The 18,328-nt window shown below is 42.3% G+C and overlaps 2 protein-coding genes across 3 annotated transcripts; one reads left to right on the top strand and one right to left on the bottom strand.

Annotated features, from left to right (window-relative positions):
• The first annotated feature begins 1,746 nt into the window (after positions 1–1,746).
• On the top strand, positions 1,747–9,618 carry LOC114786802 (interleukin-31 receptor subunit alpha-like). 2 transcript variants are annotated; one of them, XM_028974269.1, is made up of 13 exons: positions 1,747–1,851; positions 1,927–2,077; positions 2,172–2,326; positions 2,612–3,150; positions 3,957–4,039; positions 6,105–6,297; positions 6,375–6,539; positions 7,197–7,295; positions 7,376–7,543; positions 7,627–7,788; positions 8,278–8,359; positions 8,575–8,656; positions 8,749–9,618. In XM_028974269.1, the coding sequence occupies exons 4-13, from the start codon at positions 3,003–3,005 to the stop codon at positions 9,163–9,165; spliced, it is 1,599 nt and encodes a 532-aa protein (XP_028830102.1). In that variant the 5' UTR covers positions 1,747–1,851; positions 1,927–2,077; positions 2,172–2,326; positions 2,612–3,002; the 3' UTR covers positions 9,166–9,618. The 2 variants fall into 2 exon arrangements, with proteins under 2 accessions (XP_028830102.1, XP_028830103.1); XM_028974270.1 differs by lacking the exons at positions 1,747–1,851; positions 1,927–2,077; positions 2,172–2,326 and having other exon boundaries at positions 2,407–3,150.
• On the bottom strand, positions 9,210–17,486 carry il6st (interleukin 6 cytokine family signal transduce). The gene is made up of 16 exons (XM_028974268.1): positions 17,309–17,486; positions 16,523–16,599; positions 16,135–16,425; positions 15,640–15,781; positions 15,389–15,549; positions 15,152–15,303; positions 14,718–14,877; positions 14,547–14,623; positions 13,550–13,769; positions 13,166–13,345; positions 12,968–13,084; positions 12,643–12,786; positions 12,311–12,451; positions 11,311–11,407; positions 11,088–11,169; positions 9,210–10,913 (listed from the first exon to the last, which is right to left on the bottom strand). The coding sequence occupies exons 2-16, from the start codon at positions 16,584–16,586 to the stop codon at positions 10,329–10,331; spliced, it is 2,613 nt and encodes an 870-aa protein (XP_028830101.1). The 5' UTR covers positions 16,587–16,599; positions 17,309–17,486; the 3' UTR covers positions 9,210–10,328.
• Positions 17,487–18,328: the final 842 nt, after the last annotated feature.

Genomic DNA, 18,328 nt, shown 5'->3' with positions numbered 1-18,328 from the left:
GTGATACGCAGCGCAGCACGCGGTGACACAATGAAATGTTTCCTCTGCTTTTAACCATCCCCCTTGGTGAGCAGTGGGCAGCCATGAAAGGCACCCGGGGAGCAGTGTGTGTGGACGGTGCATTGCTCAGTGGCACCTTGGTGCTTCGAGATTCGAACCGGCAACCTTCTGATTACGGGTAATTAACCGCTAGGCCACCTCTTAAAAAAATTTTATATTGAAACTATGAACATGTGTTTTTACTCCTTCCAAACCCCAAAACCGGGGAAGCACATTACAGCATATTCCAGGGTGCTGGTCCCAAGTCCGGGTAATTAGGGTATGGCATCATGAATGGTATCTGCTGTAAAACTTGCCAAATCAATTTTGCGGATATAGCAGACAGCCATCGGTGACGGCGACCTCTAATTGGAGGAGCCAAACAGAGAATAAGAACTGAAAGGAATCGAGATGTACACAGGGTCTGGACTTGCCTCATCTCAGATTGTTCAACTGGAATTTGTAAGATGGTGCCAATTAAACCTTAAATGAAAAGCTTTCCATCATCACAAGTGCTATTCCATGGAATGCATCAGAACACTATATCAGTTCTTTTAAATCTATAACTAATGTAAGCGGATGCAAAAGCCAGCATCCGTGGCCATCATCTGCACAAAGTCCCCCAGTGAAACTGCCTGTGAAAACCAGCCGTGAAAAGCCTCAACTAAAAATGGTGGATGCCGCATTATTCATATGTAATTACCCGGAATAATGAGCTGGCACAAACCAAAGATCCGATTGTCTGTGATGGTGTGACTGTTAATGTAGGATGAAGTCAGCTAAAACGGGCCAATTAAGATTCGTAGCTTTACAGCAGATCACAAAAACTGATCTTGTCGTGTTGCTACAACACTAGTTGACATGTATGGATATGGAGTTTACTGACATATAAAGTACATCAGAAAATCTTTCTGTTATGATGGCCTTTCACGTTTAGAAATAAACCTTGAAAATAAGGTACTGACCCATTTTAGCTTAACCAGCAAGCTAAAACAGAACACACTATTAGCTAACATGTACACACATAAATTGAGGGTGCAGAAGAGGTTTATAGGTCTAAATATGAACGAATACATGACAAACACAGACCACATAAATTACTTAAAGAAACAACCAATGGGAACAGAGCAAAGGGCGCGGAGGACTGGGCACGCTGGTGCCGTGAGAGCTGTGAATGTTTTTCCAACAAATGCAGGAGGAGATGGAATATGACTAGAGAAATATGACCTAGATGCAGGAAACATTCATGCTGAGTTTTTTTTTTTCCAAAGTCACTATGCACCAACACAGACACAGAAAGACACACCTATGCAAAAACACCTATTTTGAACTGAAATGTGTTTCCAATGTTGATGCTGCACACCAAATTCAAGTTATTGTTAATTTATCAGTATAAATCACCATTATTTGAGCTTAGATACCAGCCTTGGCCCATTTGACATGAAAACGTCACAGTTCATGACAGAAACTTGCAAACAATTTTATTGATTTTCCAGACTTATTTGATTTCCAGAAAGTCTCCGATCCTTTCCCCCCCTGAAGCCCCCCTTGGGTGCACTGGCCGGCGAAGGACCGATCCGCTGACGTTGTATTCCCAAAATGACGCTGAACGCGTGCGATCTCTAGCGCCCCCTCGGGACGCGTAGCGGTTACTGCACCGCACTGACGGCTCCTGGGAAGCGGCAGCCTGTCTGAATCTCGGGACGGAGAGAAGAGGATGCGCCGCACGTAGCCGCCGGTCAGCCTCGGACCTGGACCCCAACATGGCGAGGATGCCGCTTCTCTGCTGCCTTTTGTCTACGGTTTGCTGTGGTAGGGGTCCTTGTTACTTTCGCGGCCATTGCAAGTCAGGAGAGCGTTTAGAGAAATGTTGCTGTCCATCATCAGGGTATGAAGCAGTCTCCAGGAATGCAGGAGTAGAAGAAGAGCCAAGGAATGTCTGGTGTTTCGTCAAGGTCCGGCTTCCTCCTTATGTCACATGTTGTTTGGACCATGCTGAAGAATCGAAGAACGTGACCAGCGAAGTCACCATGAAACAGTAACTCCCTGTCCCATATTCACCTGCTGATGCATCCGGTATGTAGAGGAGAAAAGCTTGTAGCTCACACCATGTCCCCATGTGTCCCCTCCAGGGATGGAATTGTATCGGTCCGTCATCACCGCGAGGATCTGCAGTCCTCCCCGTGCGAATATGTGGCAGCAGTAAATCTTTTTCTGCCTCTTACTGTATCGGTGAAGGTGTCTCATTCCAAACAAACGCTGCACTTTGAAAATGTGTGGACAATAGGTAAGTCAACTAGGAACAATTAACGTTTAAAGATTTAATGTTCCAAGGCCTCGTTTTGTCTTTTCGATTTGTCTCAGTCTTTATACTGGCTGGGTCTTGTGGAAAGTTAGATTTTTTTAAAGGTTTTATGTTACAGTAATACTGTGGTACCTCAGCTGACTGATGCTTACTGGATGAATGCATTATGATCCTCAAAGATACATATTAAAATGAATCACCTTCCACAATGTGAAATGCTCCACTCTCGCCCGCTTATCAACATCCTCCTCTCTGCCTCTTCCCAAGTAAAATACGATCCGCCCGGTGGCGTCCGCATGGAACCGGATTCAGGGGGGCTGAGGGTTTCCTGGCGAAAACCAGGCGACGCGGTCGACCCGATAAAACTAACATGTCAAGTGAAGTCTCCTGAAGGGTCCAGCTTTTTAGTGAGTGTCATGGGGACATCTGATTTCTGAAGGGACGACAGGAATGTGAAGAAACAGTCTGTAAATCTGGTTTGGATTTGGATTGTATGATGGAAGGAATCAGTTACAACAGGCCTTTACCAAGCAATGAAAGGACTTTTTTTCATAGAATTAAAGCATTCAAAAGCATTCTTTTTACCTGAATATGTGCTGTTGTATCTGTTAAAGCTGCGCTCCCTTCTCTGATAACGTAGCCAGAAGTGAACGTCACCATGATGGATGAAGAACACAGCATGGTGTACAGCAGTTCTTATGTGAAGCCGTGTACTAACTATACGGTGGCGGTGCGATGTGTTGACGTGCTGGGCACCGTGTGGAGCGACTGGGCACAGACCGACACCGCGCTTTCTTCACTCGACGGTAAGAACCTTCTTCTTATCATTTTCAGAGCATGTGAAAAAGAAACAAAGAAACCACAGCATCCCTAGAAGTACAGGTATTACATTTACATTTACAGCATTTACCAGACGCCCTTATCCAGAGCGATTTACAATCAGTAGTTACAGGGACAGTCCCCCTGAAGACACTTAGGGTTAAATTTCTTGCTCAGGGACACAAAGGTAGTAAGTAGGGTTTGAACCTGGGACTTTTGGTTCACAGGCGAGTATGTTACCCACTAGGCTACTACCACCCATTACAATACCACCACATTACAATACCCCAGGTATTGTAATCTGAATAGTTGATGATGTAACGGTTCCTCACATTAGGCTCGCTGTTTTTTATGGGTTGTAGAGGAGCCTAGTGGGTAAGACACCTGCCTGTGAAGTCATATGAAGTCACAGGTTCAAACCCCACTTACTACTTTTGTGTCCCAGAGCAAGACATTTAACCCTGAGTGTCTCCAGGGGGGGGACTGTCCCTGTAACTACTGACTGTAAGTCGCTCTGGATAAGGGGGTCTGATAAATACTGTAAATATAAATGTATTATGAATATTCCTGTGTTGTATGGTAATATAGAAGAATTTAATTTGACAGCACTGACTCATTTCTATTAAACATGTGCTATCATGTTCTGAAGCTGGTATCCCCCAAAAAGTTCCCCCCAAAATAAGATTGTGTTGTTTTTGAAGTCACTGGCAGCAACACCTTTGACGTGCTTTTAGACTCGTGCAATATTCAATAGCTGTTTGACTGTTACTGACGCTGACTCTCTGGCTCGCAGTTCGCTCCTCGGGGTTATCCTTGTGGAGAAGACTTTTTAAGACCAATGAAACAGGATATCGAACTATGCATCTCATGTGGAAGGTAAAGTGGTGGAGGTAGAGAAGAGTCAAATGTATTCCAGTGTCCCAAGTCAAGTGTGCCAAGTGTAAATGGATAACTTGTGTAAACGCATAAAGAGCACACCGACCGTATAATATAAAAAGTCACTATACAAATCTGGAAATAATCTGGAAACAACTGTGGATGAGTGGATTAAAAAACAGAATATATGTGTACAGAGTGGATATATATATACTTATATTTTATATAAGAAAACATGATGGTGTATTGGATGAGTGTGTTTGTTAGTCTATATATGTATGTATGTTCAGAGTCTGACAGCAGTATGAATTAAAAGTTTTTCAGAATCTCTCCATCCCACATCTTGGGCGCGACAGCCCGCCACTGAAGGAGCTGCTCAGTGCTGTCAGGGTCTCCTGCATGAGGTGGGAGATGTTGTCCAGCAGGGTTGATAGCTTAGCCACCGTTCTCCAACCACTCACCACCTCCACTGGGTCCAGAGGGCATCCTAGAAATAGGGCTCGCCCTCCGGATCAGCCTGTTCTCTTTCTCTTTCTGTCCCCAGCAGAGATGCGACCTCCCCAGCAGACCATAGAAGATGGCTGAGGCCACCACAGAGTCATAAAGGGGACAGTGGTGGCCTAGCAGTTAAGCAGCCCCGTGATCACAAGGTTGACGGCTCGAATCCTGATCACTGCTGCTATGGTGCCACTGAGCAAAGCACCGTCCCCACACACTGCTCCCCGGGCGCCTGTCATGGCTGCCCACTGCTCACCAAGGGTGAAGGTTAAAAGCAGAGGACACATTTCGTTGTGTGTTGTGCTTTGTTTCACAAATGCAATCGCTTCCACTAAAAGGTCTTCAAGAGTGGGTCATTCACTCCAAAATGCCTGAGTTTCCACAGCAGGTACAGCCTGCTCTGCCCTTTTCTGTATTTGAGCATCTGATTTGTCCAGTTTTGTTATTTTGAATCCAGTCCAGTTTATTGTTCAGATGAACACCAAGGTGCCTGTCCAGGCCCACTGGATGGTCAGTGGTTGCAGTGGAGGATGTTTGTGTCTGTAAAAAAGTCTACCACCAACAACTTGGTTTTTTCAGATCTGGAAAAAGTGACCCAAGTGTTATGTCAGTTCTCAAAGTGTTGGGTCATTCTCAGGAATGTCGTCCCCGTTTGTGATGACGCTGACTATTGCAGAGTAATAGTATGCAGTGTAGATGGTGTAGAGGAACGTCACCAGAACCATTCCCTGTGGGACCCCCATACTGCAGACCACCCTGTCCAAAACAGAGCCCTGAGAAGGATGGTGTTGAAGGCAGTGGAGAAATCAAAGAACATGATTCTCACAGTGCTCCTAGCTGTCTCCAAGTGAGAGAAGGAATGATGTAGGATGTGAATGTCGGTATCATTCACTCTAGTGCCAGGCTGGTAGAAAGCCAGGACCAACCAAAGCCTTTTAAGGTGCGATGCCACTGGCCTGTAGCTGTTGAGGTCAAGAGCTGTGGAACAGCTTCAGACTCAGCTTGAAAATGTGTTCCATCACACCACACCATTGATCTGCATGGAGTATGGACATGCTGGAGCCATGTGCATTATGTGTACTGGATTCCGTGGTCGGGAGTGGGGAGCAGTGAGCAGGGTTCATGGAGGAGGTGTGAAGTGGCTGAGCTGTCGGAGGTGGAACAGCAGTGGGGGTGGGTGTCTGCAGCTGATGTTGAAGACTGCATCCTGGATGAATGAAATCTGTTAGAGAAGTGATTCAGGTCGTTTTTTCATGTTGCATCACTTACTTTATGTGATGCCACTTTAGAGCAAAAGTATATGCTGAATCTGCCATTAGTTTGTGCATCATTAAAACCCCCTGCTTGATAATGTGTGTACGTTGCCCACTTTAACTTCTGCAGCGTGCAGAGAGAGCAGTCAGATTCATCAAAGAGATTCTATTTATATAGAAAAGAGATTCTCTGTATATTTGGTTCTTCAAAATAGTTTTTATGTGTGTGGAGTGTGTTGAGACTAGTAGTATGTATTTACTGAATATATTTAACTAATTTGATTATATATTTCATTTGTATTTTTTCTCGACAGGGACCACCCTCACACTGCCATGCCATTGATGAATATAGGCTGTATGTTGACACATCACTGCCGGAAGTCTTAGGGCCAGTGCACAATCACACTATCGTCCTCAATGAGAGTTCCCATGAAATCATAGTTGGTGCTTACAAGAATGGAAGCGAGCTTTATAATGAAACACTTAAAATACCTGCGACGGAAAATGGTGGGTGAAGAAAATGAGCACAGATGGAGGTATGAAAACAATCAGTAATGTCACAGACTTTTTTCTCTTGGCTCCAGATCTACCTTCTGTTGAAGAACTTGTGGCTTTGGCTACTGATGGGAAAGTGTTCATTTCCTGGGATGCACCCGCCCTGCCCATGAATGACTACATGGTTATATGGTTTGCAGAAGACTATTTGTACAAATGGGACCAAACTCAGGAGACTAACTTCTCATTTCTGGGTATTGAGTAAACCACTTTCCTAATGCAGGGACACTACACAGAAGCCATTAGAGAAAAGAAACTCATTATTGTTATTGATCTGACTCCATTAAGTTTCTTTTTAAATGGTCAGAGATGTAGGGACTAAATGGAATATTTTATCTACTGAGGCAATAATGGTGTCAGTGCTCAGAATATGTAAAGTAGCTGTTAGGATGGGTTGTTGTAAAAAAAATGGGATCACTTGGCCCCTAAGAGGGTAGTATGTACAGCTGAGACAAGCCTAAAAACAACCCTCACAAATGTACAGGACATTTATGTAAAAAATAAAAAAAAAAAGTCAAACGAGAGCCAAGAAAATGGCTGATTATCCTGATAACAGACTTTTCACCATCATGCTGCCATCAGGAAGACAGAGCGACCAACATTGGATTGTTAAAGGAGACTGACTCTTAAGCAGATGTGTTTTGGTGGCACAAAGAATCTTGCATTGGGCACCAGATGTACCAGTAGTGGCACTGAGACAGAGAATTAAGGGAACTTGCCAAAGGCCCTGAATTTGTTGGCCAGACGTTGTGCTATGAGATTGCTGGACTCTTTTGTTTGCCTTTACGTTGTCATTCTTAATAAGACCTTTCCTAACAATTTGAAAAATAACATTTTAATTATGTATCTAGGTGCGCCATTCAGACTGTATACAGTTATTGTAACTCCAGTACATATTAATGGCTTGGCTGGCAAAGAAAGTCTCCTTCGTGTGTACGCAGAGGAGGGAGGTGAGGATTTGCTCGCATTTTGTGTAACTTTGGGTTCATTCCACTGTTACATACACGTATGAAATTGCTCTTTATTGCAGCACCTGCAAGAGCCACAGGCATTACTGTACCTGAATTGGATGCCACATGGGCAACAGTGGAGTGGGATCCTGTGTCTGCCGAGGAGTGCTGTGGCTACGTTGTCAATTACACTGTCTTGTACAAGGCTAGAGATGACCCAAACCATCAAGGGCTCCCTTTTGTTGAAGGTGTTTCAAGAACATCCCAAACTTCCATGACCCAACAGAGGTGTAATTCACTGTAGCAAAGAAAAACTTTTTTTTTTTTGCAGAAAGGATGGTTGTTGAAAGCAGAGAGTTGAAACCAGGAGAAAAGGTCCGTGTGCAACTGAAGAATCTCCAGCCAAACACCACATACACGGTGTACATCATGACCTCATCTATTGCTGGATTCAACAAAAGCAGCCTGAACACTTTTACCACAAAGCTATTTGGTAAATTTAATCGCTCTTCTGCGGTCTTATTATCATGGAGCATACACAACAGGGACAAAAGATGGAAGGCCTTTGGTTGTACATACCAGTTAATTGCACTGGTTCAGTAATGGAAGATGCCAGTTTCCAATATAGTATAAGGTCATAAGTTCATCTGCATGAATGGCTCATCTGATCTTTGTGTAATCAAGAGTTCATGGCTTTCATTTTCTTTGCTACATCCTTTAAGTGTGTAAGATCTGTGTTTTTTTTTTTGTTTTGTTTCTGGAACAATCTCCAAGTTAGGCCTAAAGTTGGTTTTGATCATTCTATTTCCTTATGTCGAACTAAATTCTTCTTGCTCTTACCATTGCATTTTGAAAAGTATCTATAAATGAGATTAAAGGGAAACCAAGTGAATTTCGGTTTCAAGTTCTCTCATCGGCTTTACAATACTTAGGCAAGGACTTCAGCTGTGTGTTCACCCCATTGTTCCTCTTTCATGTACAGGTCAAAGGTTCATCATAGGGCTTGTTCTTGCCGCAGTTGGAGCAGTGATATTCTTCATATTGTGCTTGTCTGGCCTTATTTTGTAAGAAGTTTCTCTTCCTTATTGTTTTTTTCTAACACATTTTATTTGACACATTTTAGGACTTGCTTTGCGATGTTCCAAAATTACGTGAAAGCTAGCCAGCTAGCATTTTGTTTCAACCTATAATGCACTTCATAATGCTATTCATTGTGACACTAGCCAGTGTGCTGCACATTTTATGTCGCTTTTTATGCAAGTGCTTTTCATTGAACTAGGTGGATGAAAACTGCCAATCGATTGATTCCAGACCCAGGCTTTAGCAGTCTAGCAGAATGGCCTCCCAAAAACTGGAAAAAGGTATTCATCTTTAATGTATCTTCACGTGGTTAAAACAACCTGCACACAAAAACTATTTTCACTTTACATCTTGTGTTGGGTTCTCCCATCAGATCAACCTCATGAACGTTTGGGAAGCCTCTGAACCTGGAGATGCCATTCTGGCAGACCATATGTGTAACATGAAGGAAAAACAGCCATTGAACATGAAACCCACAGAGAATTGTATGGATGTGTGTGATTGGACTGGGTCCTCTCAGACCACGGTTTCTGGAGAAGACACCAACTGCTGGAGTGGTATGACAGATACAACATTGCTCTCAAAATCCTCAGGGTATGAAGATCCACCCAGAAACCCTCCAGGAAGTGCAATGCGAGAATCCAAGCAGCAGGCACACATAACCCCCCATGAAAACTTCCTTCATGATGCCAGAAGCAATGGTTTGAGCAAGTGGCATCCAGGGCAAGAAGGCATGAGTACTACTGAAACAATCATGCCATACATATCACTGGATACATCCGAGAAGTAGAAGTAGAACAAGTCAGAAATCACCTTAACACAATTAACACTGCATTGAAGTCACTTTGAATTTTATTTAATGGCAGACAGTAATAATAATAGTAATAATAATAACAAACACTGATAAGGCCATGCTCTGGTTAAGCCCATGCAGTTGGTGCAAGTGGTGAAACTGGTCTATATTGAAGGTAGTGTTTCCAGAAACAGGAGGATACTGTGAAACCTCCGCAATGTTAGTCTATTTGCTGCCAAATAACAGAGCATTCAGCATTCAGCTGCACTAAAGTTCACAGCAGGTGAAAAATATGCATGGAGGGGTGGGGGGTTGGCAACATTGACCTATGCTACTGCTTCCAACCCTATAATTGTCTTTTGATAATATTGAAACGTGTACAGAGGAAACAAACAAATGTATAACAGTGTCAAATGCACTAGTTTCACTGGTATTTCTAGTTATAAAGAGTTAACGTGTTATGAATGGTAGATTCACTACTATAGCCTTATAAAAATCATAAATGGTGCATAAATGGTGCAACATAAATGGTGCAATTTTTTATGTCCTTTCTACAGGCATAGGAAATCCAAACCAGAAATGTTCTCATTATGCTCATTCAGTGATTAACAGCACTGATATTTATATACAGTCAGAAATACTTGCATGCCCTGCATCAACACACTGAAGGAAATGCTGATATTATTTCAAAAGGTGAAATAATTATCCACTTTATTATTCATTCTACCACTGAGAGCATATGGTAAATATAGCTCTCTAATTTCCCCAAAATGGTATTGTCTCACTGAAAGTGAGTACAGCATGAGTACTGCCTGGGTACAGCAAGTCATGCTATTACAGGATCTGATGTAGCTGGTACCTTAAAAGGGGAAAATATTATTCCCACATTTCCCCCGCAGACTCTTATAAAGGCTCAGGTGACTGTTGGCATGCAAATGTCCAGTGCACTGAAGCCCTTCAAAATGTTTCAATAGTTCAACACCTTTCTACACAATTTGTACTGATTTGGCTTTTGATAAAGAAATATTTCTATACAAAGCAGCTTCTTGTGCAAACTCTAAAACAAAGGCTCTAAAAAAATAAAAAGGAAATTCAGTTTATGAAAGTGCACTTTGAAATGAACGTTTTAACAAAAGGCACAAGGAGAATGCCAGCTTCTGTCATTGAGGTCTGTAGCCACTCTGCTGGGGCATGTAAGAAGGATTCTGCGGGGGCTCCAGGGCCGCCAACTGTTCGCCATCCTCGGCAGAGCGGAATTCCGTGGAATCCTGCTCGTCTATCTCTGCTGGGCACAACTTCAGAAGATTGCTGCCGCTACTTTCCGCGTGGTGCCGTCTGAAGTAGGAGCAGCTCTTGCTGCTCCCTCCGCTCTGCACGCTGCCCTCCTGCGGCGACTGCTCCTCGCACTCGAGCAAGGGCTGAGTTGACTCCGACCGGGCGAAGGTCGGCTGTGCGCTGTTGGGCGTCTGGCCTTTGTAGCCGCTGCCGGACACCACTGAGGAGTACTGCACTGTGCTGCCGGTGGTTTGGCCAGAGTCTGCATCGTCGCTGTCCGACACACTCTGGCGTGGAGACGACATGCCGGAGGAGCCCCCTATTCCACTGCTGTGCTCCTCCGACGGGTACGTGTCTTTCTTCAGTTGGGCCAGTGAGGTTTTGTCATCTTCACACAGGGACTTCCTGTCCAGCATGTCCACCTCCACCACGCTCACATCACCCAGTGTCGTCTCTTTTGGTGTGTCAGCCTGAAGGGTGGAGGAGTGTTAACTATTGCAGGAGCCAGAATCCACATTATCCAATATTACGTCATAACTACACTAGAAAATATATAATTTCCACTATTCATTTAAAAATATTTTAATTGTCATTCCAACATCAGAGTTTGAGAGAAAATCCAATTATATTACCACTATGCTTACCCTGGTTCCAAATTCTAGTGGCCACTGAACAGCTGAGCTGTTTGAGGGATCGGGGACTTGAGGCCATAGTTTCATCTTGATTCTAGGAAAGGAAGTTTCACCATTACTGGACACACAAACATTTTCCAGTGCCAAAAATAATTTTTCTTACATAGGAAGATTAGATGACAATCAACTGGCAGACAATCCTCATCATTCAAAATGAAACATTTCTGAGACTTACATCTCTCTCTTGTTGAAGCACAGGAGCGTAACAAAAATGATGAAAAACAGGAAGCCTATACAGACAAAGACGACGATCATCTCGACCTCTCCGGGATCTGAAAAGTAAACAGATTAGAAAAAAAAAAAAATCATTAACCCAAGACCCAATTATTAATGCATTTTCAGCATTTTGCTATAGTTAATTTTGGTAATGATTAAGGAAGCTGACAAGCTCTTGATTGGAATAAAATGTTAGTACCAACAACAAATGGTTCCATTTATGTTTCGACTGTAGTGATTACTGTGAGATTATTTAACATTAATACGTTTTCCCCTAGCCAGTCTGTGGTCCTGCAGAGGCTGCAGGAAAGCAGCAGCTCAGACTGTCTGATTTCTCCCCTTAAGTGGTCATAAGGGGAAAGGTAACCTCCCTTTTCTCATACTTTGCCCACCCAGAGAACTTTCTACCTTTCTAATAAGAAAGGAACTCCACCAACACTCATGGCATGAAAACATGTAAAGCTTTGTAGTTGCTCGTGATTGGATGTAAAAATGAGCACAAATGTATTTTTAGTTCTGTCACGCAAGACTCTGAAGAACCAGTGTGTTGCGCCCAACAATGAAATGCCCGCTCACTTCTATAGGTTGCTCTCCTCTTTGTCCCGCCTCTCTCCTCCTCATTATTTTGGCTTGGAAAGACAAAATCTTACCCTTCATCTCCAGTAAAATGTTCTATATGCATCTCCTTCTACAGTTTTCAACCTCCAAACTTCACACATTTATCCAGCCTATAGCCGCGGGGTGTGCTACTGCTTTATTAGCAATCCACTACTCTGCCCACGCGCCACACGTGTTTTTCCAAGCATTTTTTGCCATTGACTTAACATGGGACCACAATTTCACATTGTAAATCACATCCCGTAGCTCAATATACCGCATCTCCATGGTGCCCTCTTTCAGCCCTCTAACCACGAGAAAGTGGCTATATATTGTAAAAGTGAGGAATTAAATTTACTTACTGTACTTTGGGGTACTGACATAAGAGACTGAGCCATTTCTGGAGCCAGCTTCTGTGGAAACCATGGCCCACAGTTTGTACTTCTGTAGACTGGTTAAATTCTTGAGTATGCAGGACTGAGTGTGAGGTTCCACCGTTAGTGCTGGAAATGAAAAGATTTCTTGCTCGGTTAAGAAGGAAAGAGGAAAAAAAAAAAAAAAATCCTTAACCAATGTGTTTCCTTCTTATTTCACAGACAAAACAATGGTCGTTCAGTGAATAAAATAAAATTCATAAGCTTGCACTGCATGTGTATAATGGACGCTTCAATGTCTTGAAGAGATGGAGACTCACATCCACTGGTGTCCGCACTTTCATAGAAAACAGTGTATCTGGTGACAAATCCGTTTAGGTCCTGCAGAGGAATGTTTTCCCAGACCAGCTCAATGCTGGTTTTCAACACTTTCATCGGTTTTATGGAGGGACCTACCTTAGGAACTACATGACATGAAAGAATTACTTAGTGATTAAATTAAACTGAGCAGACTGAACTTTTGCTGTTCGTTTTGCTTAAAAACTACAGAAAGCAAACATGCACAATCGGCACTTTTTTGAGGCGCTGGTAATGTGTCATGTAATACCTTGAATTAGTCCAGAAATACTTTAAATTTGTATTTACCTCCTTGTTTTAGATATACTGCTACAGTTGATGGTTCTCCAAGTTCTTTGTTTGGTCTCGACTTCCTGTAGACTGGAGTCACTGTCACATTATAGCGCACAAAGGGCTGGAGGTCGCCTTGAAACAGAGATGGTTTACTTATTTAGGGTCCAAATATCATTTATTTTATGTACTGGTATGTCATTTAAAGCCCCTTACCTTTAATAAAAGCCTTTGCAGCACTGCGAGGTTCCCTTTGCCAATCTCTACAATTCGGTACACTAAAAGAAACCCACTCTATTACATATTCAAGTGGAATGCGTTGATAAGGTTTTTCCCATTCCACCAACAACTTGTTATCCAAAGTGGACCAGGCTAGAGACTTCACTGGTGGTAGCCCTGCACATTAACATATTACAACATAAAGTTACCTAGCCACGTGATTCAATGAAACATAGTTTTTTGAAAAAAAAAACAGCTGTTCTCAAAGATGCATGATAATTTGTTTTTGAATTTTACATCGCACATATAGACATAGGATGATAAAAACAATGTTGAACCACATTTCTAACATTTCTATTGCGTTACTTATAAAATACACACCTTGTCTGATGGTGGGAAGGATTAAACTGGCTTTTGGAGACTCTCCAGCAGAATTCACTGCAACCACTTTAACCACAATTTCTGACTGGCTTTGTACAGTGAAGGTGACATTTTGGAAAAGGCGATCTGTGAACCTGTGAACCCACAACCTTTGCGACTCCTGACCATCAATCACTGTAAGGTTGAATCCGAGTATTTTCCCATTTGACTCCACAGGTTCCTGAGTTTGAAAGAAAAAACCAAAATACCAGCAAAATTATATATACATATAAAAATCCCTTTTCAAAGATCAGTGCCAAATTCATGATTCAAGTGCAACTTTGGCATGTTACAGTCATGTCACAACTGCCTCACCCTAATGACTCATCCCCTGATCATCCAGATCATTTGTCCCTGGATGTAACTTGAAAGCACGTTGTAAGTCGCTCTGGATAAGGGCGTCTGCCAAATGCCGTAAATGTAAATGTAAATGTAAAAATTTTTCCCTTTTGTGCCCAACAGTCTTCTGTCCTTCCCACAAAAGTGCCAACATTTCTGTACGTATTTTGAAAAATAACTTTGGTTCTAGTACAAACACAATCCCGTTTCTTATTCCACCATGACAGTTTATTAAATCACATACATAATTTATTTAATGTACTTAAAACCTCTAATTTAAGCCCATACAGTAAGTTATAGTTGGGAAGTTTTGGGTATAATAATATTATTCAAAATCACGATAACCAGTACTGAAGATGCACAATAATGTATTGTTTCCTCAAAATACCTGAGAGTCCACAACCATGATGATATGAAATATATTAGAAAACCGAGTGAATCTAAATATAAATCTATTGTTCCCCAAGATAGAAACACAATTTTTCTCCGTCTCCATTACGGATGTTTGAGCATGCCCAGCCTGCCTCCACTGTACAACATTTGGCACTAAGAACAATCAGAATTCTCACCGCAGAATCCTCTAAACCAGAGTCGTCAGGAAGTCTTACTCAATTTTTACCTTTAACATTAGCGTCACCTGCCTTTGATCACCGGACACAGTTGTGCTCAACCACATGTCAGGTTCACTCGATGGTTCTAAACAAAATAACAAAGAACATGTTGAATGCTTCCAATACAAACTTTACACAAAGTTCTATCAGTTTGAAAGGACTTCAATCATTATACGAACTCTGCTCTGATGTACAGGCTGTAAAATTGGAGCTCCAGTCACTCCAAAAGCCCAAGTCTTCTCTGCTCTTGCAACGCATCTGAACTACATACTGAGTGTATGGCTTGAGGGATTGAAGGCGAAAGGAAATGGCGTGGTCCTGGATTTCATTTGTTGGCACCTGCAACACACCATAGAAGCAAACAAAAAAATAAAAATAAAATAATAATAATAATTTAATTTCCGCCCTGCTGCCATCTTTCCTCACATGATCCTCACATGTACAAATTCCTGAACTAAACTTCAATTCCACTGGAAAGACCAGTTGATATGATACTCCTGGTACCACATAAAAGCTCCAAAAACTTTTAGAACATCCAAAAAATAATTGCTTTTTTTTTTAATGCGTTTAAAGAGTTTTGGTGTGTAAATGCACAATTAAACAGAGCTCATACCTCATTCCAGACTGCAGAGCCCACTTCACAAAACCTGATGTTGTACTTCAAACGAACATAGGTTTCTTCAATTGGAGGAGTCCAAAAAATGATCAGTGATTGTGGGAAGGCCTTCTCTGAAGACACGTTGACCGTGGGGGGATTTGTTTTGACTGCAACACAAACCAAACGTCCGATGAGCATGACATGTCAAAAGGAGTTTAACCCAGTCTTAGTTAATGGACTACGACCACACACCAAGAATGTCGGAGTCCCCGCTTAGCTCTTCGGAAGCGACTCTGCCCAGCACATTTTCTGCCACAACCTGTATCTTCACCATCATGTGGTGGGGAAAGATGTCGAAATGCAATTTGCCCGTGTGCTCAAACTTTGCTGCACTGCTGATTTGTTTCCCGCTACTGAGCAGGGGAGAAAAGGAAGAAAAAAAAAAAAGATGAACCTTTCCATGCACTTAACACTTTATTGATAACATTTACATATTAACTTACCTTTCACCTATTAACATGTAATTCGCAGGAATTATGGGGTCTCTACCAGGGTCCCATGTACACGTCACGTCGCTTGACAATGGACAATTTGTACAATTCTGCACTGACCAGCAGGTCAAGTTTTTGGGCTTTTCTGGAGGATCTGTAACATTGAAATTAAGATTTGTACCAAACCATTTGAACCATTTTGGAGGGGAGAAAAAAAAAACAAAAACATTTAGGGTCCCTGATTGTTGTAAGTCCCTACACTTTTTTAATAATACAAAATGACATCATTAAAAAGTGAAGTGATTGTCATTGTGATAGACAGCACTGCACACAGTGCACACAACGACAGGCAACCGGGGAGCGGTGTGTGGGGACGGTGCTTTGTTCAGAGGCACCTCAGTGGCACCTCCGCCTATATACATTTCACCAGAAAATGTTGAAGACTCATTTAAATATAGTTTGTACATTAAAGGTCACATATTTATCTGTGCTACAACACATACTTACATCCTATACGTAACATAATTCCGTAGATGCAGGGGGAAAAGTGCTGATAACTTTGTCTTCTAGCTGAGCATGTTAAGGTCCAGTCGTTGCCTTTAGTTACATTAAAGGTGATGCTGCTTGCACTATTGTTGACTTTGGTGTAGTATTTGTTCGGCAATGGGGAGGTTTTATTCATCCAGACGATGTCATCAGCGGTGAAGTCCGTATGACGGAGGACACAGACTGCTGTGAATTCCTTCCCAATCTCCACAGGAATAGGATGCGAGGAATCTGGCTCAATTTTTGCACACCCTGTAAGGGATGAAATAAAAGAAGACACATGAAATAAGAACACCAAATAACATCAAAATTAGAAATAGTATAATTTTAAATAAGCAGGTTGACTTACAGTTGGTTGAATCAGACCGCAATATAAGAGACAAGAGCAGAACAAAAACTGTCAAGACGGCCATGCTGTCAAAACACCTGCAAAAAATGAAAATGCAAATTTGTAGTAGAGAATGTAGTAGTTTCATGTATTACTGACTACAGCCGCATTTATAAAGACACACACACACACACACAGATATATAATCGGCAGTACTGCACTACAGCAAATAATATATGCATATGCGCACACACGAAAAGAGGAAACGAAAGTAATGAAGATAATTTTAGAAATAATATAGTTAAGATCACTTCTGTTATGCAGACTTCACACTTGAGAGAAGAGGTTTGTGGTTAAACTTGAAGGAACGTGGAGAAGGCAGTGATGTGATGAAAAAGAAGGGCTCCTGCCTTCAAATGGATTCTGATAACATTTTTAATAAGTAAAAACAAACGACAATAATAATTACACACACACATTATATATATATATACACACACATATCATTTCTGTTATAAATCACATTTTCTGGTGTTACATTAATAAAGGCATAATACACATCGGTGTATTGATGATTGAGAATAATAATGAACCCGAATGACGTTGCTGTTTCTTGTACATGTGTGCACAGATATGAACAGAGCAGGGACTCGGGAACTAACTAATACAGATGATCCGCTGCACAAGCCAACCGTCCGCGCTAGCTACGCCACCTCGGTCCGCAACGCACTTCACATGGAAGAGCAGCTAGTTAGCCTTTAGCAAAGTTATAAACCGCGACAGGCGTGGACGTCAAATGAACTTTACCTTGATTTATTTTTTTCAACGCCCCATCGGTTCGCAGGCGATGTAGCCAAACAGCACCGAATTTCCAGACCTTTCCCACTTCCCCACGGCGCTGCTTACAAAAACCTCCAGTTCTTCACGGGAGCCCGAAAGCTTTCGCGGCCGCAGCCCTGCCTAGGAGCTGATTCCGGGCTAGATTTGCATGTACTACGGATTGTCCGGCAGGGCGCCGCTGGGCGGGTGTCTCTCGTTCCATTTGCGTGTGGAATCGGGTAGGGCGGGCGCGCACGTCGCCGGGAGCCTTTCCGATTGGTCGAAGGCAGCGTCACTCATTCGTGTGCTGTTGCGTCACACATTTCCGCAGAAGTTTCCCGTCAGTCCCACCCATTTGCCGAAAAGCGAGTTGACGTTGAATTTGTTGGCCTGGGAACAGAGTGAAGGAGCGCTGTTGTTGGTTATAAACGCTCTCAGTTAATACAAAAGCACACCATTACACGGCACAAACATGTTAAAACAAATGCTAAGTATACTGTTATTTGCAACAGTAAATTAGACCAGCAGTTTCAGACGGACTGTGAACCCCTGATACAGTACAGGACAAAAGTTTGGACGCATCTTCTCATTCAATATGTTTTCTTTATTTTCATGACCATTTACGTTGGTAGATTCTCACTGAAGGCATCAAAACTATGAATGAACACATGTGAAGTTATGTACTTAACAAAAAGTAGAGACCTGGCCTCCACAGTCACCAGACCTGAACCCAATCCAGATGGTTTGGGGTGAGCTGGACCGCAGAGTGAAGGCAAAGGGGCCAAAAAGTGCTAAACATCTCTGGGAACTCCTTCAAGACTGTTGGAAAACTGTTGGAAAACCAAGAGTGTGCCAAGCACTAATCAGAGTAAAGGGTGGCTATTTTGAATAAACTAGAATACAAAACTTTTTTCAGGTATTTCACCTTTTTTTTTTTGTTAAGTACATAACTCCACATGTGTTCATTCATATTTTTGATGCCCTCAGCGAGAATCTACCAATGTAAAT

This window comes from Denticeps clupeoides, chromosome 3 (genome assembly GCF_900700375.1).
Source record: "Denticeps clupeoides chromosome 3, fDenClu1.1, whole genome shotgun sequence".
Taxonomy (NCBI): Eukaryota; Metazoa; Chordata; class Actinopteri; order Clupeiformes; family Denticipitidae; genus Denticeps; species Denticeps clupeoides.
This window is presented reverse-complemented; position numbering and strand designations above follow the sequence as displayed.